General features: G+C 31.6%; 6 protein-coding genes across 9 annotated transcripts in view; 4 read left to right on the top strand and 2 right to left on the bottom strand.

Moving 5' to 3' along the window:
* Window positions 1-3,650, top strand: part of LOC119832926 (hormone-sensitive lipase) — an 18,266-nt gene extending 14,616 nt beyond the window's left edge. For both annotated transcript variants that reach the window (XM_038356754.1, XM_038356753.1), the window contains exons 15-16: window positions 303-428; window positions 836-3,650. In XM_038356754.1, the coding sequence (XP_038212682.1) occupies window positions 303-428; window positions 836-937 (228 nt within the window). In that variant the 3' untranslated portion in view covers window positions 938-3,650. The remainder of the gene's footprint in view (window positions 1-302; window positions 429-835) is intronic.
* Window positions 3,651-4,290: 640 nt separating this feature from the next.
* Window positions 4,291-6,274, bottom strand: LOC119832937 (probable N-acetyltransferase san). Its single transcript, XM_038356768.1, has 3 exons — window positions 6,114-6,274; window positions 5,630-5,953; window positions 4,291-5,211 (listed from the first exon to the last, which is right to left on the bottom strand). Exons 1-3 carry the CDS (start codon window positions 6,119-6,121, stop codon window positions 5,013-5,015), a joined length of 531 nt encoding a protein of 176 aa, XP_038212696.1. The 5' UTR covers window positions 6,122-6,274; the 3' UTR covers window positions 4,291-5,012.
* Window positions 6,275-7,042: 768 nt separating this feature from the next.
* On the top strand, window positions 7,043-11,223 carry LOC119833065 (probable cytochrome P450 301a1, mitochondrial). Its single transcript, XM_038356938.1, has 10 exons — window positions 7,043-7,316; window positions 7,394-7,631; window positions 7,709-7,902; window positions 7,997-8,195; window positions 8,522-8,586; window positions 8,664-8,767; window positions 9,479-9,648; window positions 10,447-10,512; window positions 10,590-10,803; window positions 11,113-11,223. Exons 1-10 carry the CDS (start codon window positions 7,043-7,045, stop codon window positions 11,221-11,223), a joined length of 1,635 nt encoding a protein of 544 aa, XP_038212866.1.
* Window positions 11,224-11,803: 580 nt separating this feature from the next.
* Window positions 11,804-13,966, bottom strand: LOC119832907 (protein lin-52 homolog). Its single transcript, XM_038356730.1, has 4 exons — window positions 13,887-13,966; window positions 13,626-13,727; window positions 13,305-13,403; window positions 11,804-12,043 (listed from the first exon to the last, which is right to left on the bottom strand). The coding sequence occupies exons 1-4, from the start codon at window positions 13,918-13,920 to the stop codon at window positions 11,904-11,906; spliced, it is 375 nt and encodes a 124-aa protein (XP_038212658.1). The 5' UTR covers window positions 13,921-13,966; the 3' UTR covers window positions 11,804-11,903.
* Window positions 13,967-14,886: 920 nt separating this feature from the next.
* LOC119832906 (40S ribosomal protein S19a) lies at window positions 14,887-17,288 on the top strand. Of its 2 annotated transcripts, none has more exons than XM_038356728.1 (4): window positions 14,887-14,964; window positions 15,807-15,877; window positions 16,218-16,427; window positions 17,075-17,288. In XM_038356728.1, exons 2-4 carry the CDS (start codon window positions 15,807-15,809, stop codon window positions 17,253-17,255), a joined length of 462 nt encoding a protein of 153 aa, XP_038212656.1. In that variant the 5' UTR covers window positions 14,887-14,964; the 3' UTR covers window positions 17,256-17,288. The 2 variants fall into 2 exon arrangements, with proteins under 2 accessions (XP_038212656.1, XP_038212657.1); XM_038356729.1 differs by having other exon boundaries at window positions 14,943-15,056.
* Window positions 17,289-19,718: 2,430 nt separating this feature from the next.
* The window catches only part of LOC119832904 (sortilin-related receptor-like), a 29,167-nt gene continuing 24,637 nt past the window's right edge, over window positions 19,719-24,248 (top strand). For both annotated transcript variants that reach the window (XM_038356726.1, XM_038356725.1), the window contains exons 1-4: window positions 19,719-20,051; window positions 20,405-20,659; window positions 22,053-22,214; window positions 23,283-23,531. In XM_038356726.1, coding sequence (XP_038212654.1) covers window positions 19,809-20,051; window positions 20,405-20,659; window positions 22,053-22,214; window positions 23,283-23,531 — 909 coding nt within the window. In that variant the 5' untranslated portion in view covers window positions 19,719-19,808. The remainder of the gene's footprint in view (window positions 20,052-20,404; window positions 20,660-22,052; window positions 22,215-23,282; window positions 23,532-24,248) is intronic.

Genomic DNA, 24,248 nt, shown 5'->3' with positions numbered 1-24,248 from the left:
TTGTTATTCTGGTATATAAACTGCATCCCTGCCAAGTATCATCAAAATCCGTTGCGTGGTTTTCGCGTGAAAGAGTAACAAACATACGTGCAGGCGTGAAGTATAAAAAGTCGATAGATCATCTTATTTTATTTTTATTATTTTTGGCGCTAATTTCCTAAGTTTTTCTTCCATAACATTCTCCGGACATTAAAAAAAAATCAAAAGAAAGAGAATTAGCTAATTCACTCCCGCTGTTCCCGTGTGACACAAGGAAATACGGGTCCATTTTTATTTATAGAGATTCTATATATATTCCACAGTCCGTACACATGGACCCCTGCCTGGACGACTGTGTGATGTTTGCCAAGAAGCTGAAACGCTTGGGTAATGAAGTGGAAATCGATGTGCTGGAGGGACTTCCACACGGATTCCTTAACTTATCATTGGTGAGTCAATTAATTCGATTTTAGTTCATATAAATAAATAATGGAGCTAAAGGCCAAAATATAGTTGAGTTTACACCTCTTCTTGTAATGCCAGTAGAAGCTTATAACCTGGTCCGAGTGGCAGGAGCCCTTGGATGCTGGTCACCAGTGACAGGATGTGGTGGAAATCTTAGAGGGATATCTTTGTCCAGTAGTGGACGTTCCACGGCTAAAACGAGAATGACAGACATATAAAATCATACACACAACATACTCCAAAATCATAAATATTTCTACTTTTTAGGGAACATTGAATTAATATACCATGCTTATTATCTATCTTAACAAAACTTCAGATAAAAAATAGCGTATTTTTTAATTATGAGTATGTAATTTATATATTATCTGTGGTTAACTTTTATTTACAGATGGCCAAGGAAGCAAACGACGCATCACTAAAATGCATAGAAAGGATTAAACAGTTACTCGACTTGGAAAATGCGTCGGGCTCTGAAAACAATGATTTATGAATTAATGAATTGGGTGTTATAGGCATGTTTCCAGGTTTCTGCCAGTCGCATTTATAAAAAAAATGTGAGATATATATGGGAACAAATATATAGTTCCGCATTGTTGAATATATTTTAAATATTTTTTTACTTTGAATCGTTTAGCGGTTACAAACAATGGCGTTAAATGCCAACGTCAATATTTCATTTGTTAAGCGGTGGCAGTTGAAAAATATTTTTATTTTATGTAGTTAAAAAAAATATTTGTTAATTAAAATGAATTATATTTATCGAATGGCCTCTTGACCAAAGGTAAATAATTTATTTCTACAATTTTTAGGAGTTCTAAATAAAAGTATTTACGAAAGTGAGTAAATTATATAAATTGAAAAGGACCAGAGCGTAATTATTTGAAGGAAAACCATACTTCTTTAATGAGTAGGTCCATTAGGGACGTAGTTGTGACGTCACTTTGTTGCTGTGCAATTAGCATTTATTATTGTAATTAAATTTCACATTGTAGTTGGTAGTTTCGCATTTTGAAAGATAGAGGCTCTTTTCCATCACAATTATTTTATTACTAATTGCTTTCATCACCAATTCAGACATTCCATGTAATGATAAGTGTAATTGAAATTAGCTTTGAATTCAATGCTCCGTCCTTTTATTGCGTCTTGATTATAAAATTGTGAATTTATTTTAAACTATACTAAAATAAAAGCACCAAAAATATATTAATTTTCGATGATGATCTTCCTTTTAATATATATTTTTAGTACTTACAATTCTTATGATATTTTATTCCAGACTGTAATTAAATAAAATTAAGAAAAGTTAACAACTGATAAATCATTAAGTAATTAATATCAAACCCCAACTTAAGCTAAGTTTGATAGATTTTTCGTATACAATGTAAAAAAATTTCTGTACTGTTCTCATTTTAAATATGGCTCGAGTAGAAATTATTAGTCATAACTTTAAATGATTTCTATCATGTTCTGTGTTGTATGTGGCAGTGAAATAGCGTAGGAATACTATTTCTTTATTATTCGGGGTTCTTAACAAATTATAGCTATAATGCTCTGGCTTTTATTATTATTATTATTGGTTAAGTGATTTTCTTTGCTTATTTATTTTACACAAATAACGCTCATATAGATTTAGTTAATAACATAGATAGAGTATTCCTGTATCTTTCAAAATGCATCACTCTTAAATGTAGTAAAATGCCAAAATGCAGTATTTGGTGTATCACAATACATATTATGCTTTAAATGTAATAATTGTGTTCATAGTGATCATTTCATACATAGGTACACATTCTTTTCGTACAATTTTATTCTTGTAAACCGTAAAAGGTTGTAAAATTATATTTTCATGTATGTATGTGTATAATTATATTGATGTGCTATATTTAATGTATAAAAATTTTAATGTGCAATAGATATTTTCTGATAATACGGCTTAAACATTCCTTTCTATCACCATCAAGGCAAATATATAACACATTAATTGATCTTATCTATATATTATATACTATAGAATCTCAATAATGTTTCATATTTATGAAACTTAGAAAATATTAAATAAGTAATGATTTAAATATAGATGTTTAATGCAATATATTTAGACATGTCTGTGATAGAAATAATGCTTTGTAAAAGCAGACAGTATTCTAAAAAGAAAAGTGCTTGTTTAGTGTACTTATGCGTGATGGACTGAGAAATTTATAATGGAAAAGGTGTATTACACTCTAAAAAGAAAAAAGTATCTAACAGCTTATGTAACAATTTAGTGAAATACTTGTTTGCTCACATCACATTATTGTGCTCATCATTCACAAAATAACTTTAGTCTCTCCAACTAGATCAAAAAATGGCATATGTATTAGTTATTTGATTTATCTCGAATATTATGTATAAGGAAATACGATGGTGGCACATAAAATTTAACCAAAGGCAATACTTATAATTTATTTTTCTATTTTTCTTTAATACCAGAATCATTTCTAAATTAATACCTAGAAATCGATCGATGTCATGATTTAAATACTGTTTATCGGTACCTCGACGAAGGCAAAAAAAGTTATTCAAATTATATCCCAAGATTATTAGCTTAGCTGATTTCAAAAGAATCTGTTTTCCTATATCTCTCTGTAGTTAACTCGTTAAAAACAAATAGTGTAACATACCTAAAACCATCTAGACAATCCTTTATCTATGTGCAATAAATATAATAATCTATATTTATATTGTGTGACCACTTATTTATTATACTAGTATGTAATTTTATTAAATTATAATTGTTAGGTAGGTACATATTATTCTTATTGTTGGCCTTATATATGTGTTAATATTAAAGGTCATGACAGACTGGGAGCATTTTGGTTTTCTCCTCTGTATTTGCTTATTAGGAACACATATTATCAAATTATAACATGTGTTCAAAAAATATATATATTTTATGATGATATGCAAATGTAAAAATGTGAAATTAATATTGTATGTGTAATTTTCTTCCTTAATTGTTTGAAGTATACATTCAATTCTCCTGGTCTGTGGTCTTATTTGCATTACAGATTTAATAATTAAGTACAATCTATTTTTTTGTTTTGATTGAGATATATGGTAAAGTTATAAATTATTTTCAAATGTTGTTGTAATTTGATGTTGTTTTATATTCGCAGAAGACTAGTTAGACATTGTCTTTGTTTTTAATAAAGAAATGAGATGTATGTTATTCTTTTATTTTACGTAACCTTTGTAACTTTCATGATTTGTATTGATATAGCTATAAAATACTTAAAACAAACGTTAATTTGTTGGCGATTAGATTATGGAATGACTCAAACCTCCAAATGATAGAAATTTAGCATAATAGGCAAACGTAAATCTTAACTTTCTTCGGTATAGTAGGCTCAGATTATAAGACAAAAAATTATAGTAAAGGATTTGCCAACATCGTCTAGCGTAAATATTTAGGTATTGGTAATAATTACCAATGGGTAAATATTAACAGTTAGTAATTAAAGTCGATAATTGTGAACATGAGGGATGGAAAACAACTCCCAATAAACTTATACTCTGTCAGTGTAATCGAAAAAGAAAAATAAAATCTTTTGATAACAAGCTTTGAAGTAGTTGAATGTTTTTTGGTATTTATTTCCAATCCCTCGTGCTTACAGTAACCCTGATTGATCCTATAGATAAAATTCTTTTACATTTTTAATGTTTGAACGAAAAAAGTAGTCGCCATTTTTCTACAACTATTACAATTTGCATTGTAGAACACTTAGTTTGCAACAATTTTTGTGGTACTTATAAATCAACTAAGAGGAAGCTTGGAAAATTGGAATAGCAATGAAACAATTAAAATCTTGTTAATCATGTTTATTGTACTAATTGAAAAAAGATATTCAGAGATTATATTTTATTGAGTTTGTGTAAGAGGGCAAATTGACTTTTTGGTAACATTTAGTAACATATACATTTCTTTTTTTTTTATTAATAAAACTATAATTATTGAATCAAAAATGTTGAAAATATTTTAGCCAAAGTATGCTTTTGAAAGCATCAAATTGTGTTTTAAATAAAATAAAAAATTTGCTACAAAGGAAATCTGCTGCTAAAATATATTTTACAACAATAGATTGTAAGGTAGTGAGAAGAATCAATACAATTTAAAACCTAATATTTTACATAAATACAAAATCATTAAATATTCAACAAGTGATTTAGCATTCCATTGGTTGAGATGTATGACCAGAGCTATTTAATGTTTCATTGTAGTAATTTTTTTAATGTTTATACATACATGCTGTGAGTCTGTTCACATTTTGGATTAAACATAAAACAAAACACATCAATTAACAGTGCAAGTAACACATATCATCAATGAGCACTGGAGTCCTTACGTAAAACTTTAAGAAATAAATCTCAAACAAACATTATGGCCTCAAATGTAAAAAACCACAACCACTGTTCAAATATTCATTTTATCAAAATCTGTAGGTTATCGGGACCTGATTACGAATCTTATCTTAAGTATCACTTGCGTAAAAACTGCATTGAGATTTTTTTGAGTTTCATATTAGCATTCAATCATGCCCATTAGTCTTTGCATGTGGCACATTCCCGTTGACTAATGACACATTGTTTGTTCGTCTGATTGTCTTCTGCAAAACATGTGCATCAGCTGGTTCTATTCTCTTGTAGTAATGTTCTTTTGTTTCTACTATTTCAAAGCCAAACTTTTTGTAAAAATCTATTGCACTCTCATTATTCACTTGGACATGTCTGAAAATACAATTGTTGGGTTATAGCTGGTAGGCTAAAGGAAAACAGAGATTGTTATACAAGTAACTTGTATCATTCTAGTTGAGTTAAATAAAATATGTAAATTATTTATGTGAAATATTATAATTAAACACTAGGGCATAGACACTTTATATGGGTTGTCAATATAATACAATAAATTGTTTGATGGTTTGTTTGTATTGTTTGATTTAAGTGCATAATAAGATGCTTGTTATATATTTGCTATGCAAAAATATATACTGATTTAGAGAAATACTTACATTGAATAACAAGGTTAGCAATTAAAAAAAGAAAATTGACACATAACCTACAGCACTACTTGAATTTCAAAACTACAGTATGTGTATAGCAAATAAATGTTATTTAAAAAAAATAACATACAATTGATTGTACTTACAGAAAGATACTGTCAAAGTTTCCATCGTGTTCGACATATTTGAGCACATGCTCCACCATCAACGTACCAATACCCAATCTTCGATAGGGATATAAACATCCCAGGGTCATGATATATAACCTTCGTGAATTTTCTGATGTGTCTATCCTGCAACACACTGCTCCAACTACGATATCATTATAATATGCAAGTTTCGCGAGCTCTCCAGCCTCTAACACATCCTTATAAAATTTGTCATTGTATGATACAGGAAATACGACTGTATTCAACTTCTTCAATTGCTTAATATTATGCGGTGTCACATCGCCGAGTTCTATTTTAGCTCTGCAATATCGAATGCACACTTTAATTTTAAGGAATCATCAAGTGATTGAATAGACGTACCTACTATTACTACCTACTACGACTTAATACATTAATGTGATCGCTACATATAGATTCATTCGGTGATCTTTCTTAATCATAAACTGTAATGTATATTTACCTAGTCATTTTTATAACTATTTTTACACTAAGATTTTAAATACTAATCTATCACTTATATCACACTGAATCACTCCCGCCATCTACTATAGTTCCTTTGCTCCTTGATCTCAATTCTAGCCTTGACGTTTCTATTCGGATGCACACAGATCACTAAGTTGCCATAAACATAAAGTGCAATAAAACTATGCGTTCACTTAAAGATTTTTTATTCTTCAATTATTGTAATATCAAGTGATCTTGATATCACTGATATTGTGATAATTGAATTATGCTAATCTTTAAATTAAATTTTCAAATTCGATTATTCAAACACTATATAAATACAAATGATACGGGTGATGTACGGTCAAAATTTCATACTTTACGAGTGGGAACCTTATCCTTTTAATAATATTTTATTCCTCCGTTGGTCATTCATTTTCCTATGAAATACCAGTTACCAGAAGCTGCGAAAATAACAGTTATATAAAAAAAAAACAGCATTTTAAAAACTCGAAACTATTTTACCAATGCACGGTGAACCTTGCTTTCGTAATGGGTCCAAAGAGACTAAATTTCTCACGCAATTTAGAAAGCAAATGCACAATTTTACTTTAATAATGTGTGATTGTGTGTGACTTTACCTTTTTTAATTTCTTGAATGCTTAATAAGTATATATATATTTTTATACATTTTATTAATTTTATGTGAACCTTTGTGAACAAAGTGCGCGAAATTTAAAAACATATTTTAGCTCATATTATTTCAATTGTTTCCTTCAAATCAGTTAAAGAAAATTTGTTTATCACGAAAATATAGCTTTGCCATTAATTTTAAGACGTGCGAAAATCACAATGTTCCTAAATAAAATTCCGTGGTTTAAACCGTCTTTAAGAAATTATTATCTTTACTATAATAGAAGAAGGTTACATGCTCAAATAGTTATAATGCAAACAGCCAAGAATATGGAAGTAAATCGTGTTAATGAACCAGAAAAGAATTCAACAACTGTATTAACAGCAAGTAATACACCAACAAAAGAAATATTTGCGGCTCCGAGGGTCGTACCAATGGTGCTATCAGATAAAGATCCTATAGTGTTATCGTTTGATGAAGTGCCTGGCCCGAAAGCTTTAAAATATTTATCAACAGTGCGTTATTATTTGTCTGAAATTGGAACACAGGTTACTGCTGGAATTCTGACGTTTGGCTTGAACATCCGTTAGTTTCTGCTTTAATTTATGTAACATATACTAGTTCTAGTATCAACCATACTCTACAGTGTCTCAATTTTGTAGGTTCATACGTCTCAAACAGAAAGTCGATACGTGCTCTTTCGTCTCTTTTCGATGAATACGGCCCTGTAGTACGTTTTGTGAGTCCGGTTGGTGGAGACATAGTTCTTCTAAATCATCCGGACCATATTCGTAAAGTATTCGCAATGGAAGGCGATTATCCAGTTAGATCAACACTTGAATCATTGGAGAAATATAGATTAGAGCACAGGAACAATCTTTACAGTGGCTTGTACACTGCGTGAGTATCAGTTGAAACGACAATTCGTACGAACTATCTTTCTCGTAAACCGTCAAATAATTTTCTTACAACTACAGACAAGGCCAAGATTGGATTCGACAAAGGACCCTGTTAGATGTTCCATTACACAACGCCAGCACTCATTATGCTAATGCAATTTATGAGATATGCGACAAATTTACCACAAAGATCTACAATTTGAGAAATCATCAGGATGAAATAGTCAAGGATTTCTATAAGGAAATACATAAATGGGCGTTTGATTGTATGGGTGAGCTATGGTGTACTATTTTAAATAACAATTTTATTTTATTAAATTCAAGAATTTTAGAAATGTCTTACTCGACTTACATCCATATACACAGGCTTGTTGGTATTTTCGAAGAAATTCTCAATGATCGACACAGAGCTAGTATACAGTCAGTGCGACATGTCCTGGATGTATCACAACTTGGAGAAGGCAACTGAAGCTATAGATAAATGCGAATCAGGATGGCACGCGTGGAAACTATTTACAACGCCTTCTTGGTTTAACTTGGTGAAGTACTGCGATAATTTGGACAAGTTAGTCTGATTTTGAGTACGATCTATAAATTTTGATCCGTGCAAAGATTAGTCTTATAATGTCACCAATACACCAATATGTACTTGCTAAAGATAACGTTAACGTATTTTCGTATAATGGGTTTTTACATACTTAGAATTGAATATCTTACATGGGTTCAGTGGTAATTCTACTAAACATGCCATTGCTCATTGATTTTTAATCTTTTTGAGGATGTAGAAACATATCAAGTCGTATCATAATATGCACAAAATGATAATTTTTTTTTTTGTATTTTCTGTGAGAAATCGTATGCGGTTATCTTCATTTTAAGCTTAACTTTCAGTTTAATTGGAAAGCATGTCTTAGAGGCCGAACGACAACTATCTGAAAATGAAGAAACAGTCACAAGTTAGTTGATAATATTATTTGTTTAGTATGCTGTGAGAAAACAATGTGTATTTTATCATTTATACCGATTTTTTTAGATCGAAACTGTTTAATTAATGCAATATTGTTAAGCGACAATAAATTAAGTGCAGAAGATATCGCCACGATCTTGATGGACATGCTTCTTATTGGAGTTAATACGGTACCTAAATATCGATTTAAGTATTAATACTTAAAAATTATATAGCTTTAGCATTGGTAGATATGCTGTGAATCATGTTTTCGTGTATTTTTTACATTAATAAGTACCTCTATTTTAAATTATAATGTATGAAGTTTTTTTACATGTTTAGTTTTTCCACTTCATTATCAGTCGGTTCTAACTACCTCTCTAATTCTTACGTGTGGATGGTAATTTGAAACGAACGATATAACGTTCCGAATTAGTTTGTAGCGACACCTGAATCAAACAAAAGAAAGAAAGAATTTTCTAACATTTATCAAGCCTTACCAGCCGGCAAGTCGTCCCTTTTTCGATGGAGCCCTTCTGTCTTCTTTTTCCACAAATTACTTATATTTCTCTGATCTTCCACATCATACAATGAATTCTCTTAAACGTGTAAAAACTATTGGAACCATTAATTATGATTGATTGGTAAAAAGACCGACTAATTCAGATTATTTTTGTCATATGTAGACCTTTATGAATATTTGACGTAAATTTGTAAGAAACTTGCTTTTACCCGTGGCTTCGCACGCCAGAATTCGGAGATATTTGATAGATGTAAACCTTCCTCTTGAATCACTGTCTATAAAAATAACCTATCAAAATCCGTTGCGTACAGGGCAGAAAAAGCGACTTTGTTTTATACTATGTTATGATTTACCAATGCAATTTTTCAATCAATTTCAGATCGCATCCTCTATGTCATATCTGCTATACTATATTGCTAAACATAGGAAAGTTCAAATGAAGCTTTACGAAGAAATAGCAACAAAGTATCCAGAATTAAAAGTAGATGACATAACCAAACTTAAACAAAACACTCCATACCTGCAAGCTTGTATAAAGGAAACATTAAGGTTCGGAAAATGTCCTCTACAATTTTCCTTTTATGTTGTACTTATCATATGAAAACAAAAGGACACATACATAAAAAGCTTTGTTTAGCAAGAATTGTTATAAAAGTTACAAATTTGCTACATTAATCAGTTTTTATGACTGCCATTACCCAGTATTTGAGATATAAAAGCCTTAATCTTTATGGGAGAGTCACGTTAAGACAAAAAGTATATTTAAATACTAGGTTTCAGCTTTGATTTTAAATAAAATCCGGAATAAATTTTTTAAATATTAACATTTTACAAAATTAATACACTTCTCTTCCAGGAATGACATACCCAGTTTATACACCATGATCCAGTCATTTGGTAGTTTTGCTTAAAAAAAATTGCATGCACAATGAATCATTTTGCAAGTGCTCTACTCCAATTTTCATTTAGCTTCTTCGCACTTCTAGCACTTCGTATTGTTTCCGCCCGCGTCGCTATGTTGGTGTCTTTAAACTGTTGTTCTTATTACTATTTTCATAATAAAATATAGAGCTTTATAGTCCGAGGAAAATTTTCAATGGAGATGAGAGATGTCCCACGATCGATTATTATTCTAAATTGATGAACACGTAATAATTTTGTAATAAAATAAAATACTCTACTTAGGTGAAACTCGTACGATGTCCTCGGTATGCGAGCCTTACTCGTTTTTCTTTTACCGAATGCCTGGGATACTATTAAAGACAAATTAGATGAATGGTTATACCACCAATTTTGGTTAACAATTTTTACTGTTGGTTACCAATGTACCTTTATAATTTTTTTTAGGCTTGTGCCACCGATTCCTCTATTGACCAGAATTTTACCAAAGAACATCACGTTGGATAGATATAAGTACGTAATAACAGTATTAAGTGAATATTATAAATTTTGAACATCTTTTAAATGATTTATATTAACTATTGTATTAGTATACCAAGAGGAACTCTAATCATTATGTCTACACAAGACGCAGCGGTAAAAGAGAGCCATTACGATGACGCAAAAAAATTCGATCCAGAGAGATGGCTCAAAGAAGATTCTAGTGATTATCACGCGTTTGCTTCTGTCCCGTTTGGGTATGGCGCTAGGAAGTGCTTGGGCCAGAATATTGCGGAAACTATGATCTCACTGCTGACAATAAGGGTACATTTTTTTTTAATTTTCATCACTCAAAAACGACCGTTTAATTGAATGTAGAGTAATAATGGGTCCATTTGGCACTGAGATGGGATTTTGAGTTTAGTATTAATTTGAGGCGGGCAACGCATTTGGAGATACCTACCCATGCAAATGCTTATAGACAGGTCTCTCCAAACGCAAATGTTCATAGTAAGAGATTATCGTCAAGCGAACCACCAGCGGTTCCAACTAAAAATTATAGTATTCACTAGGTACATGAAAAACTTGCATAAAATTAATTGTTGTTTTTTTTTTTAATTGTGACTGCTGCAGGTGTTGCAGAAATACAAATTAGAATACCACTATGGGGATATTCAGCCAACGCGAAGTTTTATTTCAAGACCAAGCAAGCCACTAAAAATAAGATTTATAGACAGAATTTAATTTAATTTTTCTAAATTCAAGTAGACTTGTTGGTTATTATAGGTATATTAAAAAGTAATATTATTAAAAGTGTTTTACTTGGTATTCCTTAAGTTTTGGTTTAGAGTGAAGTTACTTAGGAGTCTGTGCACCTTATATTATGTAAATAGAAAGAAGTTATTATAAAAACAACTAGATACATAATCATCAACAAAAAATGTCCTCTCACCAAAAGCCCACCCAGGGTGAAGCTTTAGTTCTTTTTCGTTTGAAATAATATTGTTTTTTTTTTTTGTGTATTGACCAACTAGGTTGTTACTTATTGAACATTTTTTTAATACACCTAAAATAAAGAAGCTAGATTTTCCTTTAACTTTTGTTTCTTTCAATTATAATTTCGTCAAAAACATAGGCCAATAGATTTAAGTGTGTTTTTTCAAAGAATTTTGTGTCTACTTGTTTTTAATGATTGAAGGTTTGTGACTTTAACACAAACAAAACAAAAAACAAAGCAACTTACACAATAATATCATTTTACAATTAATAAACGTTTTTTATGCCTCTCTATGTTTATGAGCCACTTTCTAAATAAAAGGCAAACTATTGACTAAAATTATAATTTATTCCTAATTTAAACCAGTACAGCTATTAATTATATAATTATTATTAACACCTTAAAATTAATCTAAGGTCACATATCACTATCGGTTCTTCTTAGAGAAAATATTCAGATACTTTCCTCTTGTCATTTCTTTGGCCTCTTCCAATCCTAATTGATAAGCAAGATCATGCAGTTTTTTTACCTCCATTATAAGACCAATTGTGGTTAATGACCCCAGTTCTGAAATAGAAAAAAGCTGCTTAAATATTTATATTAGTTTTGTTCATTATTACCAATTTTATGCTCATTTGGGAGGGAGAAACTCTTGTCAAACCGCAAAATAACTTTGATTAAATTTTTTCAAATAAAACAGGCAATTCTATGATAACAGATTTTCCAATGTGGACACATGCAAGATGCAATCTTTGACAAGAATGCTCAATTTCATCTATTGCAGTTAGAAATATCATTGGTATTGGACACTTTCTAGTCAAATATGTTATGTGTAGTTAATCAAGTGATGCGCCAAAACTATATATATAAAAGAAAGTGGTGTTAGTTACACTATTTATAACTGAAGAACGGATTAACCAACATGGCTGAAAATTTGTGCAGAGGTAGTTTGGACCCAGGAGACGGACATAGGATAGTTTTTATCCCCGAAATCCCACGGGAACGGGAACATGCGAGAGAAACCCCAGGTCTAAGTTTCCTGCGACTACGCGGGCATAGCCGCGGGCGGATTGCTAGTAATTAATAATGTATATATGCAGATATGAATTTGATTATTTGGTTTTAAGATCCATACATATGGTCTAATTTCTTTTTAATCAATCTGTGATATTGAATTCATTGTCAGAATAGTTCATTTAATTATTTTGAATTTATATATTGTATGGTAATTTACTATATATAGATGTGGCATATTTGATAAAAAAAAACGACACATCTATATATATACTAATCACTTATACTTTTACATATATAGCATTTCATCCTATTAATTGATTATTAATAAGGTGCACTAGAAGTAACTGTTACAAATATTTAGTTTAATTTTTCAATATCTATCTGTATCCACAGATATGATCTACTACTCTCAATTCAGTTGCATTAAACAATGCATCAGCTGTAAACTGCTAAAAAATTTATGAAAAATGGTAGATAAAAAAAGGAAAAACTATTTGAAACTTATTAAGAAATAAACAATATAAAAAAGATACATATTAACATTTTACACAAAATCCTAAGACATAAGGTAATATTGGTATCTTGGATTAATAAGTAAAATTTTGAGGTTCCATAATTGTTGGGTTAAATAATATCAACATTTAAGATCAGAAAAATTACAAAAGATGCCTTATTTTCTAGATTTACTAGGATTCCAATTGGAATATTTTTAAACATTATCATTAAATATCTTTGTTTTTATTATAATATTATATTATATGGTCGTATACCACAAATTTGAAAATAACGTAAAAAAGATGTCTTAACTTACGCTGAATTAAGCCCATGTCCTCTTTGGTTAGTCCTTTATTCCATGAGGGTGGCGATTGATTTGGGTTATGCAGTGGTGCGAATTCTGATACACCAGGAACTGCGAAAGATTCATTTGAACACTGTGAGTTATCGTCTTTAATTGAATAACTGCCATTATCTTCCATTATAAATTAATGTTCAAATTACGATCGTTACAAACGTAATGCCAAAATCCGACAGCACTGTATGGTGGGAGGAATGACAACATTAAAAATACGCAACGCCCGCCACTTTCAAATTAATCACAATACAAAAACAAATAGATTTTATTATCGCTTACTTTGTTCTGGCCATAGCTCGGGCGAGGCTCGATCCAGTTTTTCCAAACTTAAAAGACTTTCTTCCAAGGATGTCAAGGGAATATCATCAGAAATTATTTGTCCTGGAATGAAGAGCACATTCATTAAATAAAAAAAATGTTTAAAATGTAAACCTGAACAAGCACGACGACCTTTTTTTAAAAAATATATTGCTTCGCAGAAATTTGTCCCGCTACATTAAATAATATAGAACGAATATTAAGAGGATAAAAGAGATATACCTTCTGTAATACCAGAACTTGGTTTCGCGGCCATTTTCTAAATAATGACAACAGACAAATGACAACAAAGAGGTGTAAACTATAGAGTAGGAAGATCAACAGATGATATAATAATTCATAGGCAACTTCATTACATAGATTATAATATTATTAACGTGTATGTTTAATTTAAGATATTATGTTAAAATCTTACTTAGGATGAGTTGCATATTGCATAGGATAAATAAATTTTTACTTATCCTATGTATGCAATATTTAAGCACAAAATTACAACATTTGTAACATAAAATAAAAAAAATGGTTGCCTGTAAAGTCGGTTTTACGGGCGAAGATTTTACGTGACAACGTCTTTTTCTCGGTAGAATATTTATTTATATTAATATTATTAAATTGCACAATAGGAACAAGGAATTCAATGAAAATAAGAATTGCACAAATTTTAACTGTAGAAAATATATTTTGTTTACTAAAAGACAGAGACAGAGACACAAGCACGCGCCAATTCAATGCGCCTAATTCTCTAGTGCTGCGCGCGCGGCGGACCGATCGTAGTTCGGTGACTCATTGTAACGTTACCGGGCGTAACACTTTTTCATGAGTGACTCCGAGCCGCAACCTAATTTAAGACGTCACGTCAAAAACCTCGTGGATTTTTAAATACACCAAAACGAGTGAATCTTTGTATTTCGCCGAGTCACTTACTCGTGTGCAAATATTCAATTCGTACAATGTACTAATGTCTAAGCTCAAGTAGCCCTAATAAGCATTCGCTCAAATATTCGAACAATGTATTTTTAAATAAATTTTCTTTATAAATGATAAAGAAAACATGGGGACTCCTGCAAACCCGCATTGACCGGGATAAGAGATTACTGCTATTATCTAACTTAAATATCGTTCGCATATTATTCTTTCATATTATTTTATATGTCATATTATTCTTTTTTACTAACACAATCTACAAAATTTGTGTATATTCCGCCTTATTTAAAATCAAATTTTGACTTTGACAGCGAGCCCGACACATGGCTTGATTTTATTCTCTCTGTCTTTCTTCCGGCTGCCAACACAAGGCAAGGTGAGTGTTTTATTGAAACCGCGTGGTTTTGCAATATTATTGCTCAGTGAAAACGTAAAAGTGGTGTTTCTATAGTTTTAATTTTAAGTAAGGTACCGTATTTTATCCTACAATACATTTCATACTGACATGAACATTACAATTGCATATTTCAACGAAACTCTAGTCGAGGCTTGAGGCTATTAAAAAAAGTTTTATTTTAATTTTGGTTCTAATCGACATTGGTTATCATCAATATTTATACAATTTCACCCTTTCCGATTATATTGGATTATTTAAAGTCTATAGAACACGAACAAATTCATATTCCATTATAATGTTCATAATATAACCTCAACTTTATTATTAGCATTAGTTGGTCAACTATGCTGTGAACTGGTCAATATGTTGTTAATAAAATAATAATCTGATCGGATTATTTAGTATGTTTAATGCTCTTTGGGTAAGTTAAATCAGGAGTGTAAATTTTTATGTGGAAGAAAATTTTCGATAGAATAGGAATAGACCATTATTCATTTTATTAAAAAATATCAGTATGACGATTTATAAGTATACTACAGTATATTCTGTCGATCTGATAGCAATAAACATTCAGACTAAAACTACTTCTTAAAGTTGGGGGTTACTCTAAGAAACTGACAACATAATTTAACAATAAACAATTATGATGACTGGATGAACATTTTGTGGCTGATGGACAATAACTTTACATGTAATCATCAATGTACCCCCATCTTCAATTGTGAAATACACAGATTTGATATTATTGCTGTCTGTAATTTCAAATCTTATGAACAAAATATGATGCGTAATGGGAAAACTGTATTTGTGTTTATTTTCAGATGAGATCCGTCACATTGAAAGATGTTGAACAAGACAAGGTCGTCAAGACCGTTGCCTTCCATCTCAAAAAGTAAGTTCCGTACCTCTCATAAACTTTAAGAATGATTATATGAATCACACTTGATGGATTATCATTTACTTTTAACTGTTACATAAACAAATTCCCACTAATATCTGCAATCAACTCAAATCAAAAGAGAGCCCCAAAAGTAACCTGTATATTTTTGGTGGAATGCAAGTTAGTTAACAGTGTAAGCTACTGTTTTTTCGCACCCTCAGTAGTAGTCTATAGGACAAAAAATGAAAAGTAAAAAATAACTTGTAAATCTATAAGATTTTTGGAACCTTAAAATTGCATTATTCTTTATTTGTTAACTGTAATGATGTACCTATGTATTGTTTAATTACAGGATTGGTAAGGTTAAACTGCCTGAACACATGGACCTGGTGAAGACTGGCCGTTTCAAGGAGTTGGCTCCCTACGACCCCGATTGGTTCTATGTCCGTTGCGCTGCTGTCCTCAGACACATCTACATCAGATCACCAGTTGGTGTGAAGACTGTCACAAAGATCTTTGGTGGTCGCAAACGCAACGGTGTCACCCCCTCTCACTTCTGCAGGTATAATAATATTTTATGTTATGCTAGCTTTTGCCCGTGGTTTCACACACGTTAATTTGGAGTAGTCTAATAGATGTTAATGTGCATTTTTTATTGTATATATATTAACTTTTTTATTGAATCAATATCTATTAAAAAAAACCCCATCAAAATCTGTTGCATAGTTTTAAAGATTTAAGCATACATAGGGACACAGGTACAGAGAAAGCGACCTTGTTTTATAATATGCAGTGATGAATAAAGGATTTGTGATTGCTTCATTCAAAATTTATGAATATAATTTTATTTAAATATTGAAATAATATGCTATCTTCAATATAGGTTTCAAAGTAGTCTCATTTCTTGAAAGTAGACAAATTATTGTTACAAATTAGTTTTAATCAGAAACTTTTGTCCTAGTATGATAGATCTATATTGCTATAGTAAAAATCGAATCTTCCATATTCTAGTACTACTATGAAAATTGAATTTCTTCTTTTAATATTTATAAATACACTCAAAAACCTTAAAAGTGTCATGGGGAAGGGTTATAAAAGTGAAAAATATAAGAACATAACAAAAGATGGCTTCCAATATCTAAACAATTTTTATGACTTGAATATTTCAGACTTACATAAAAAGTAAACAACCTTTTTTTTAAATTTAAGATCATCAGGCAGCATCGCCCGCAAGGCACTGCAGGCTCTCGAAGCTCTCAAGCTTGTTGAGAAAATCCCAGATGGTGGTCGCATTCTTACCGTACAAGGAAGACGTGACCTCGACAGAATTGCTGCACAGGTCAGAGTTAAGGCCAAGCAACAGGCTAAACAACAAGTTATTGTCCTGTAAGAGTATGTAAGATAATAAAAAATTTAAAATACATGTTTTTGTTTTTGTGTACTTTCCTTACATGGATCAGAATAGAAAACTTGTTTAGTCATATTTAACGAAATTAAAGCGATGCTGGAAGCAAGAATTCTATTGATTTTATCAAATATGTATACTTGTATCGGAATCTGCTGCTGTAAAGTAAAACATGAGAAAACCACCTTGTCGTAAATCCTACGCCGAAATATAGTAGACCTAGTTATGTAGATTCTTATGCAGATTCTTTATTCTTATATACTACTAACTTAATGTAGATTCTTCTAATACTTCTAATACTTAAAAGCAAATGAATTGGTTTAGAGGAATTTATGGCTTAAATAACTGACAAGGTGTTCAAGTTAGTGTATCTCTCTATAAGTAAGTGACAATTCAAATAACAGGATTGAGGAGGCATTTGGGGCACAATATACATAGGTGTTTAAATTTATCGTATTTACTTTCTGCTTTTATATCTTTAACATTTTTCAAATAAAGACAAAAACTATTTTGTGTATTTCTTGTAGTATTACTACTACCTATTATGAGCCCGTTGGTGATGCACTATCTGTTCATACATTATTCACTTACTAGCTGTGACCCTAGCTAGGCTGTGGCTAGGAATATCGGTATAAAAAGTGCCAATGTGTTATTTCAGTTGTCCAGCTATCTACGAAGCAAATTTCATTGCAATCGGTTCAGTAGTTTTTGCGTGAAAGAGTAACAGATGCACACATACATATGCATCCATCCTCACAAACTTTCGTATTTATAGTATTATAATACGACAATAGATGTCAGGAAGAGTCATAATAAATTGGGACTACTCAAACGCCTCCTATTTGTTAAAAAAGTAAGTTTAAGTCGATAAAACACGAATATCACATTTTCAAAAACCCCCAAGTTGGCAGCACTGTCGTCCCGTCTCGATTTACGGCATAAAAATAAAATAAAAATAGCCCGAGTCAGTCAGGAATAATGTACGATATTATTATACTTCTTTGAATGTAGCTTTCTGTTGGTGAACTAATTAATATATTATATAATATAGCTGCCATATGTTACGTTTCTACAATATTATTATACTTTCGTGGATACTACAAGATTGTAACGGGTAATATGAATCCCTAGTAATTATATAAATGCGAAGTAATTGGCGTCTGTCTATCTCTTCTTTACGCCTTTATGCGGTTTTTGGATTAGTTGTTTACCACTTAGTTTAAGATTTACCACAAATCCCATAGAACGAGAACTAAACGGTGAAAACCCCGGTGCCGTATTCTTCATCTTTTCCATTCCCACAGACATGACAATAATAATATAAGAAATAATAATTTGCCCGCAGGGCACCTTGTGGCGAGGTGACGGGGAGTAGCGCCCCCGCGGTCCTTAGTTCTCCCGGGGGAGGTCCCTGTCCTCACCTCCGGACTGTCTCGGTGGCAGTTCGGAGTGAACAATGACGAGTTTCAGGATCCCCCACCTCTGGCTTGCCTTAATTGGCCGTCCAGAGTGGAGATGCAAGAGCTATATGCTCGGGGGTGGAAGTGTCTAATGGCGTAATAGCGGGGAAACCCAATCCGGGCCTGCGGGCCCGCGATGGTGAAACCGGTGCCGCACCTCTCTACACCCCTAGCCAGTCAGCTGGTGTTGCTCCCTTGTTGCCATGTTAGGTAACTTTTTGGGAGCCCATCGACTGAACTGGCAAGTCACCGTCTGCCACTATTTTTCAATTTTCGAAGTTGAAAAGGCAGACGCCCATAGTTTCCCATAGACCCAACCTACCAATCCATCTAACACCCCCTTTCCATAGCCCAGTTTTTTCCATGCCATTTTTTTGCAATAGTCCTACATCGGCCGCGGATTACCCAGGGCTGTATCTCTATAGTGCAGTCATGGGCAGGCTGCGGCTGGTGTCCCACAACACATTAAATTCTCTAAAGGGCCTCTGCGTGTTGGATCTGTGTCCCCACGTAAGCCTTCCAAAAGACCGGGTGCTTTCCTTCTGGAGATACCCGAGTATTATGGAGAGGTACACATAATAAATAGATAATATTCAGGTCTTTGATTGTATATTCTTTTTTCCTTTCCGAAAACCGATTCTTCCTTGGTTATTTTGGAATAAAAATAGGAGATTATCGTATTACAAGCAGACTCCAATTTATAGATCAAAAGATTACAAACAAATTTGACTTGAAGCAAGTATTAAGTATAAAATATATGTAATGTTTTGTTTCTTACACACGTGAACACGTTAAATCTATTTATTTCATAAAGAAGTTATTTTTAAATCTATACCTGCCATGGTACCAATTATAAATTCATTTTTCTAATCAAGAATGTTTTTTTTGTGCTAGCAATTTAGTGTACAGGTCAGAAATCTGTCACTATCATCAGAGAGTGGAGGCTTTTTGAATTTGACATATAGATTTGACATAATAGTCGTCAATCGTGAATTTGTTAGTTTTCTGATACGTTTGGCGCAGTTTTGATCAAATTATATTCGTGGTCGGATGATATACAATTATTAGTGATGACAAAATGTTTGGGGTGTTAGGACGTTATGTTAGTGTCATAACAATACTTTTTATATTTTCTAGTGCTGTGAGTTGTGATTATGTTTCGTCAGGAAATACATTGTACGTGGCAGAAGACCCGCACTCCTCTCGAAAATTTACTGTAATAAATAGAAACGATGAAAAAGCGGATAGAAGTGTGCACGAACGAAATAAACGTGATGCAACTTTAACTCCACCGCCTTTGGAAAAAAATATTAGTACTTGGGTAATATGCCATTTCCTTATTAATTAAATTCAATAATTCTCCTTTCTGTTTGTTTCAACGGTTACCGGCGGTAAATAGGATTATTTTTTTTTATTTCACAACAATGACATTTTAGTATATCTTGTTTATATAGGTACTTGAGTTTTTCCTTCTATTTTTATCTGAACATGACATAGCATTTGTTGTTGTAACCTTCATCAATTATTTACGAAGTGTGCATTTGTTTATAAATAGAAAAATCAATCCTTTGGCCAAACATTTTCTTTGTCATTAGTGTTTTTCATTTCTTTCACTTATTTTGATATATTAATGCTTTTAACTTATACAGATTCTAAGATGCACTTTATTTTTAGACAACTCACCTCAATGACAGTCACCAGCAACTCATGGTGCATTGGGTTGGTGAAGGATCTAATGTTATTATTTGCCTGGCAAGAGACTCCAGCCCTAGGAATAAGGGTTCAATTTCTCCATCAGCTCTGTATATATCATATGACTATGGAAAGAACTTCACAAATAAGACTGAAAGTTTCAGACTTGGAGAGGAACCTGACAGTGGTTATGCACAACTTGATAAATTCTTCAATCATCCAAAATACCCAGAATTTGTAAGTACTTATGTTCTCTATACATAACAATACATAATTTTACCGTTGAACTATATGGTACAATTTTTGGTAAATAAAAGTGAAAGCAGTTGTGATACTTTCTAAAGAGATTATGAATTTTATTTGAACCATTGTATTTTATTTATTCTTCTGTCATAGTAGCATTTGTATAGATTCTTATATTGTATCAGCAATGGCTACATGTGGTCACTGTTGAATATATGTACCTATGTGGCACAAGTTCAGTGTTTTAGCCATAATAACTGAATTGTTTATACAGTATTTAAGCATTATATGGTATTTTTATTGGAAGGAAATCAGGCAACAATGAAACAAACCTTCAAGGAGGTTAAATAGACTGCAAGTTGTGAAATTGCTATGAAAAAAATTATTAATTCATAAACACCATTATTAATATCATAAATTACTAAAGTGTTGTTTTTGTTGCTTTTTAAAGAAAAACATGTTTGAGCAGATACTTTTATATTTCTATTTTTCATAATGCCTTTTCTTATTTTATTGTGACATATAAATGTACATATAAAATATGAAGGTTATAGAAAATTACAAGCTAAACAAAGAGCTGTCAGAATATTTAATTGATGTGTATTTTACTCAAAAATAAACAAGTCAATGAACTCATATCATATAATAATAACAATCAGGTGATATGATTCCTTGTTATTGAAGATTCATGTTACAAACACTGCAGTAGGATGTTTGAATAACAGTTGCCAAAATTTGAATATTTTAGATGGCCAAATGTTTAATTAAAACTTTTTTTTATTTTTAATTCTTTGCTAGGAATGGTAGTTTGAAGTTACAGAATATTTAACATAAAACCTAATATGCGCGACTAGCCTCTCGCCCGTGGCTCGCCTTGCGTGAATTTGAAAACTGTTACATTTATTATTTCATCATGTTTTCTATTATTTCATGACTCTAAGCAGCTCTTCAAAGGCATCTCACCTATGATAAAATTGGATCTAAATTTGTTTAAGATATTTGGTGTTGAACACACTCATAGTAATTAATTGAACAAATCATAATTAACATAGACCAAAGTTTTATTTACAATTTACAAACTTCTATACTACATTAAATAAAAAAAAATTGCATGCAGTTTAAAAAAAAATATCTTTACAATTATAAAATACTACCTATGCCCCGCGTAATTCCGTATCACGTAAGAATATCGGGATAAAAAGTTGCCTTTATGTTATTTCAGTTGTCCAGCTATCTACATACCAAATTTTATTGTAATCGGTTCAGTAGTTTTTATGTGAAAGAGTAAGAAACACACACACATACACACTTTACTTACAAACTTTTGCATTTATAATATTAGTAGGATTTTTGTACACATGTGTATTACGCATACATTTCTTTCTAGTGTGTTTTCATTGATTCAACGAACAAGAAGTTATATACAACCAATGACAATGGACACACCATTCATAGGACGGACCTGACCTTCAATCCCAACGAATTGGTCTTTGATGAAGAGTTTCCTGTCAGATTTGTTATCTTGGATAAAACTAGCCAGAATAGAAATGTAAGTATTATTGGGAGTTATGATTTAAAGTTATTATGATATATGCTATATGTGCATTTATATATTATTGTGTAAAATTTTAATTCTGTTATAAAATTTCTAGAAAATATGTCTATTCCATTTGCTATTTATTATCATTTATTTATTATTGTTTCTTTTTAATTGTTAATTATTATATGATTAAAATATTCCATAAATTTGTATTCACATGAAATTTTGAGGAGGCCTATTTCCTTCTAGCCCTTCCCAGTCCATTCCTTCTTTCCAGTCATCAATCCTTTCTTTATCCCTTATCCCTTAAAAGCGGGCAGCGCATTTTCAGAGGTCTAAACCTCTGCGAATGTTTATGGGCGGTGGTAATCGTTTACCATCAGGCGAACCACCAGCTCAGTTGTCCGCTATGATATTAAAAAAAATATATATATATTAAACACTGCCTATTTACTGCAAAATTGAATATTTTAATTATTAGCTATCACTGTAAAATCTTAAATAAATTATGCTTATTATTTTGAAATAATTACAAAGAACAATTGTTAATCATAAAGTTTCCTTGCATACTGTAATATCTAACCTTTAAATAATTATGTAAATGTGCTAATCAGTAACACATAACATGCAAAAATTATCTTCACATGACTGAATTTCATTATATTTTATGTGTGAAGGTCAAGGCAAACAATAACACTTCTTTCTTAATTTTTTTCATTTAATTAATAACAACTATCTATCTAACTATTGTTTAAGTTAACCAGTTTAAGTTCATATTGGTGTTTCTGTGATGTACAGGTTATTCTGATCTCCTACAGATTTACTTTCATGGTTCTTCTGGCATAATATGTATTTAAAATTTTTCAATAATTTAGATTCTCGATATGGTTTTTGTTTTTAAAAACAAAAAATAGTTAATTAATTCTGCCTTCGACACTACCGGTTCTTGAGTAAAAAATAGTTTCTTAATTCTTTATCTATATTAGTCAAGTTAAGCAATAAAGATCAGGTTTTTCCAGGATTCTCATACTTACCTCAATAATGTACATTCTGTTGAATATCCAATCCGTTTTTTAGCTATACCTAACGGTGGACGGTGGCAGAACGTTCAAACAAATACAGAGTTTCGTAAAGACGTTCTTCTGGCCATCTGGCCCGGAGTTGCCGAAGGTGTTCTACGTGGAACGTATGAAGCCTCGCAGCAGTAGCACCGTGCTGAAGGTCAACGACCCCTCGGACATGAGACACGCTGAAGTCTTGTTCGCGGACGCTAAGGATTTCCAAATAAAGGGCGACTACATGTTCGCGACGAGACAATCGGACGATGTAAGTTAATGTTTACGTGTTTATGAATGTTATCTTGTTAATATACTCGTAATATCTTTGCTTATCTTATTTTTTTACATATATTATGAGCAAGACAAGACAAGTGCTAATGGATTGATGTTTGAAATAAAAAAAACGGTTGATGGAAACTGACGTACTTGAAATTTTGCAATGAGACATATTATACCCTGATACTTTTACCGCGCTCCAGCTAGTTATGCTATATGTACCTATTTCGGTTGTTATTGTTGTGTATATGGTGGTACGTTAGACGTTTTTTTTTCTCTCCATAAGAACCTCCCCTAAAAAAATTGCCGTATCGGTCGAGCCTTTCCCGAGTTATACGGTTAGCAACATGTGTCGACTCTTCTTTATTTATATAGATAAAGATAATTGGTTCTTAATATAGATAAAATGAATGTTTTTAAACCATAGATTATTTTTTAACAACAAGCAGTAAAAAAATTTAATATTCGTATCGTTATATATAAATATTGCTATTTGTTTGTATGACAATTAAATATTTTAAGGTACTTTTTGGTCAAAATCTACAAATGTAAGCATATAAACAACAAATACATAATATTTGCAAGGCACATGCACAAGGTCTCAATTTATATTCAGCACAATATCAACATCGCGTAAGCAATTACGATTGCACTCTCACTGATAAAATGTATTATTCACATCCGTTGAATATCAATCGTTTTATTATGA

Source organism: Zerene cesonia, chromosome 16, assembly GCF_012273895.1.
Source record: "Zerene cesonia ecotype Mississippi chromosome 16, Zerene_cesonia_1.1, whole genome shotgun sequence".
NCBI lineage: Eukaryota > Metazoa > Arthropoda > Insecta > Lepidoptera > Pieridae > Zerene > Zerene cesonia.
This window is presented reverse-complemented; position numbering and strand designations above follow the sequence as displayed.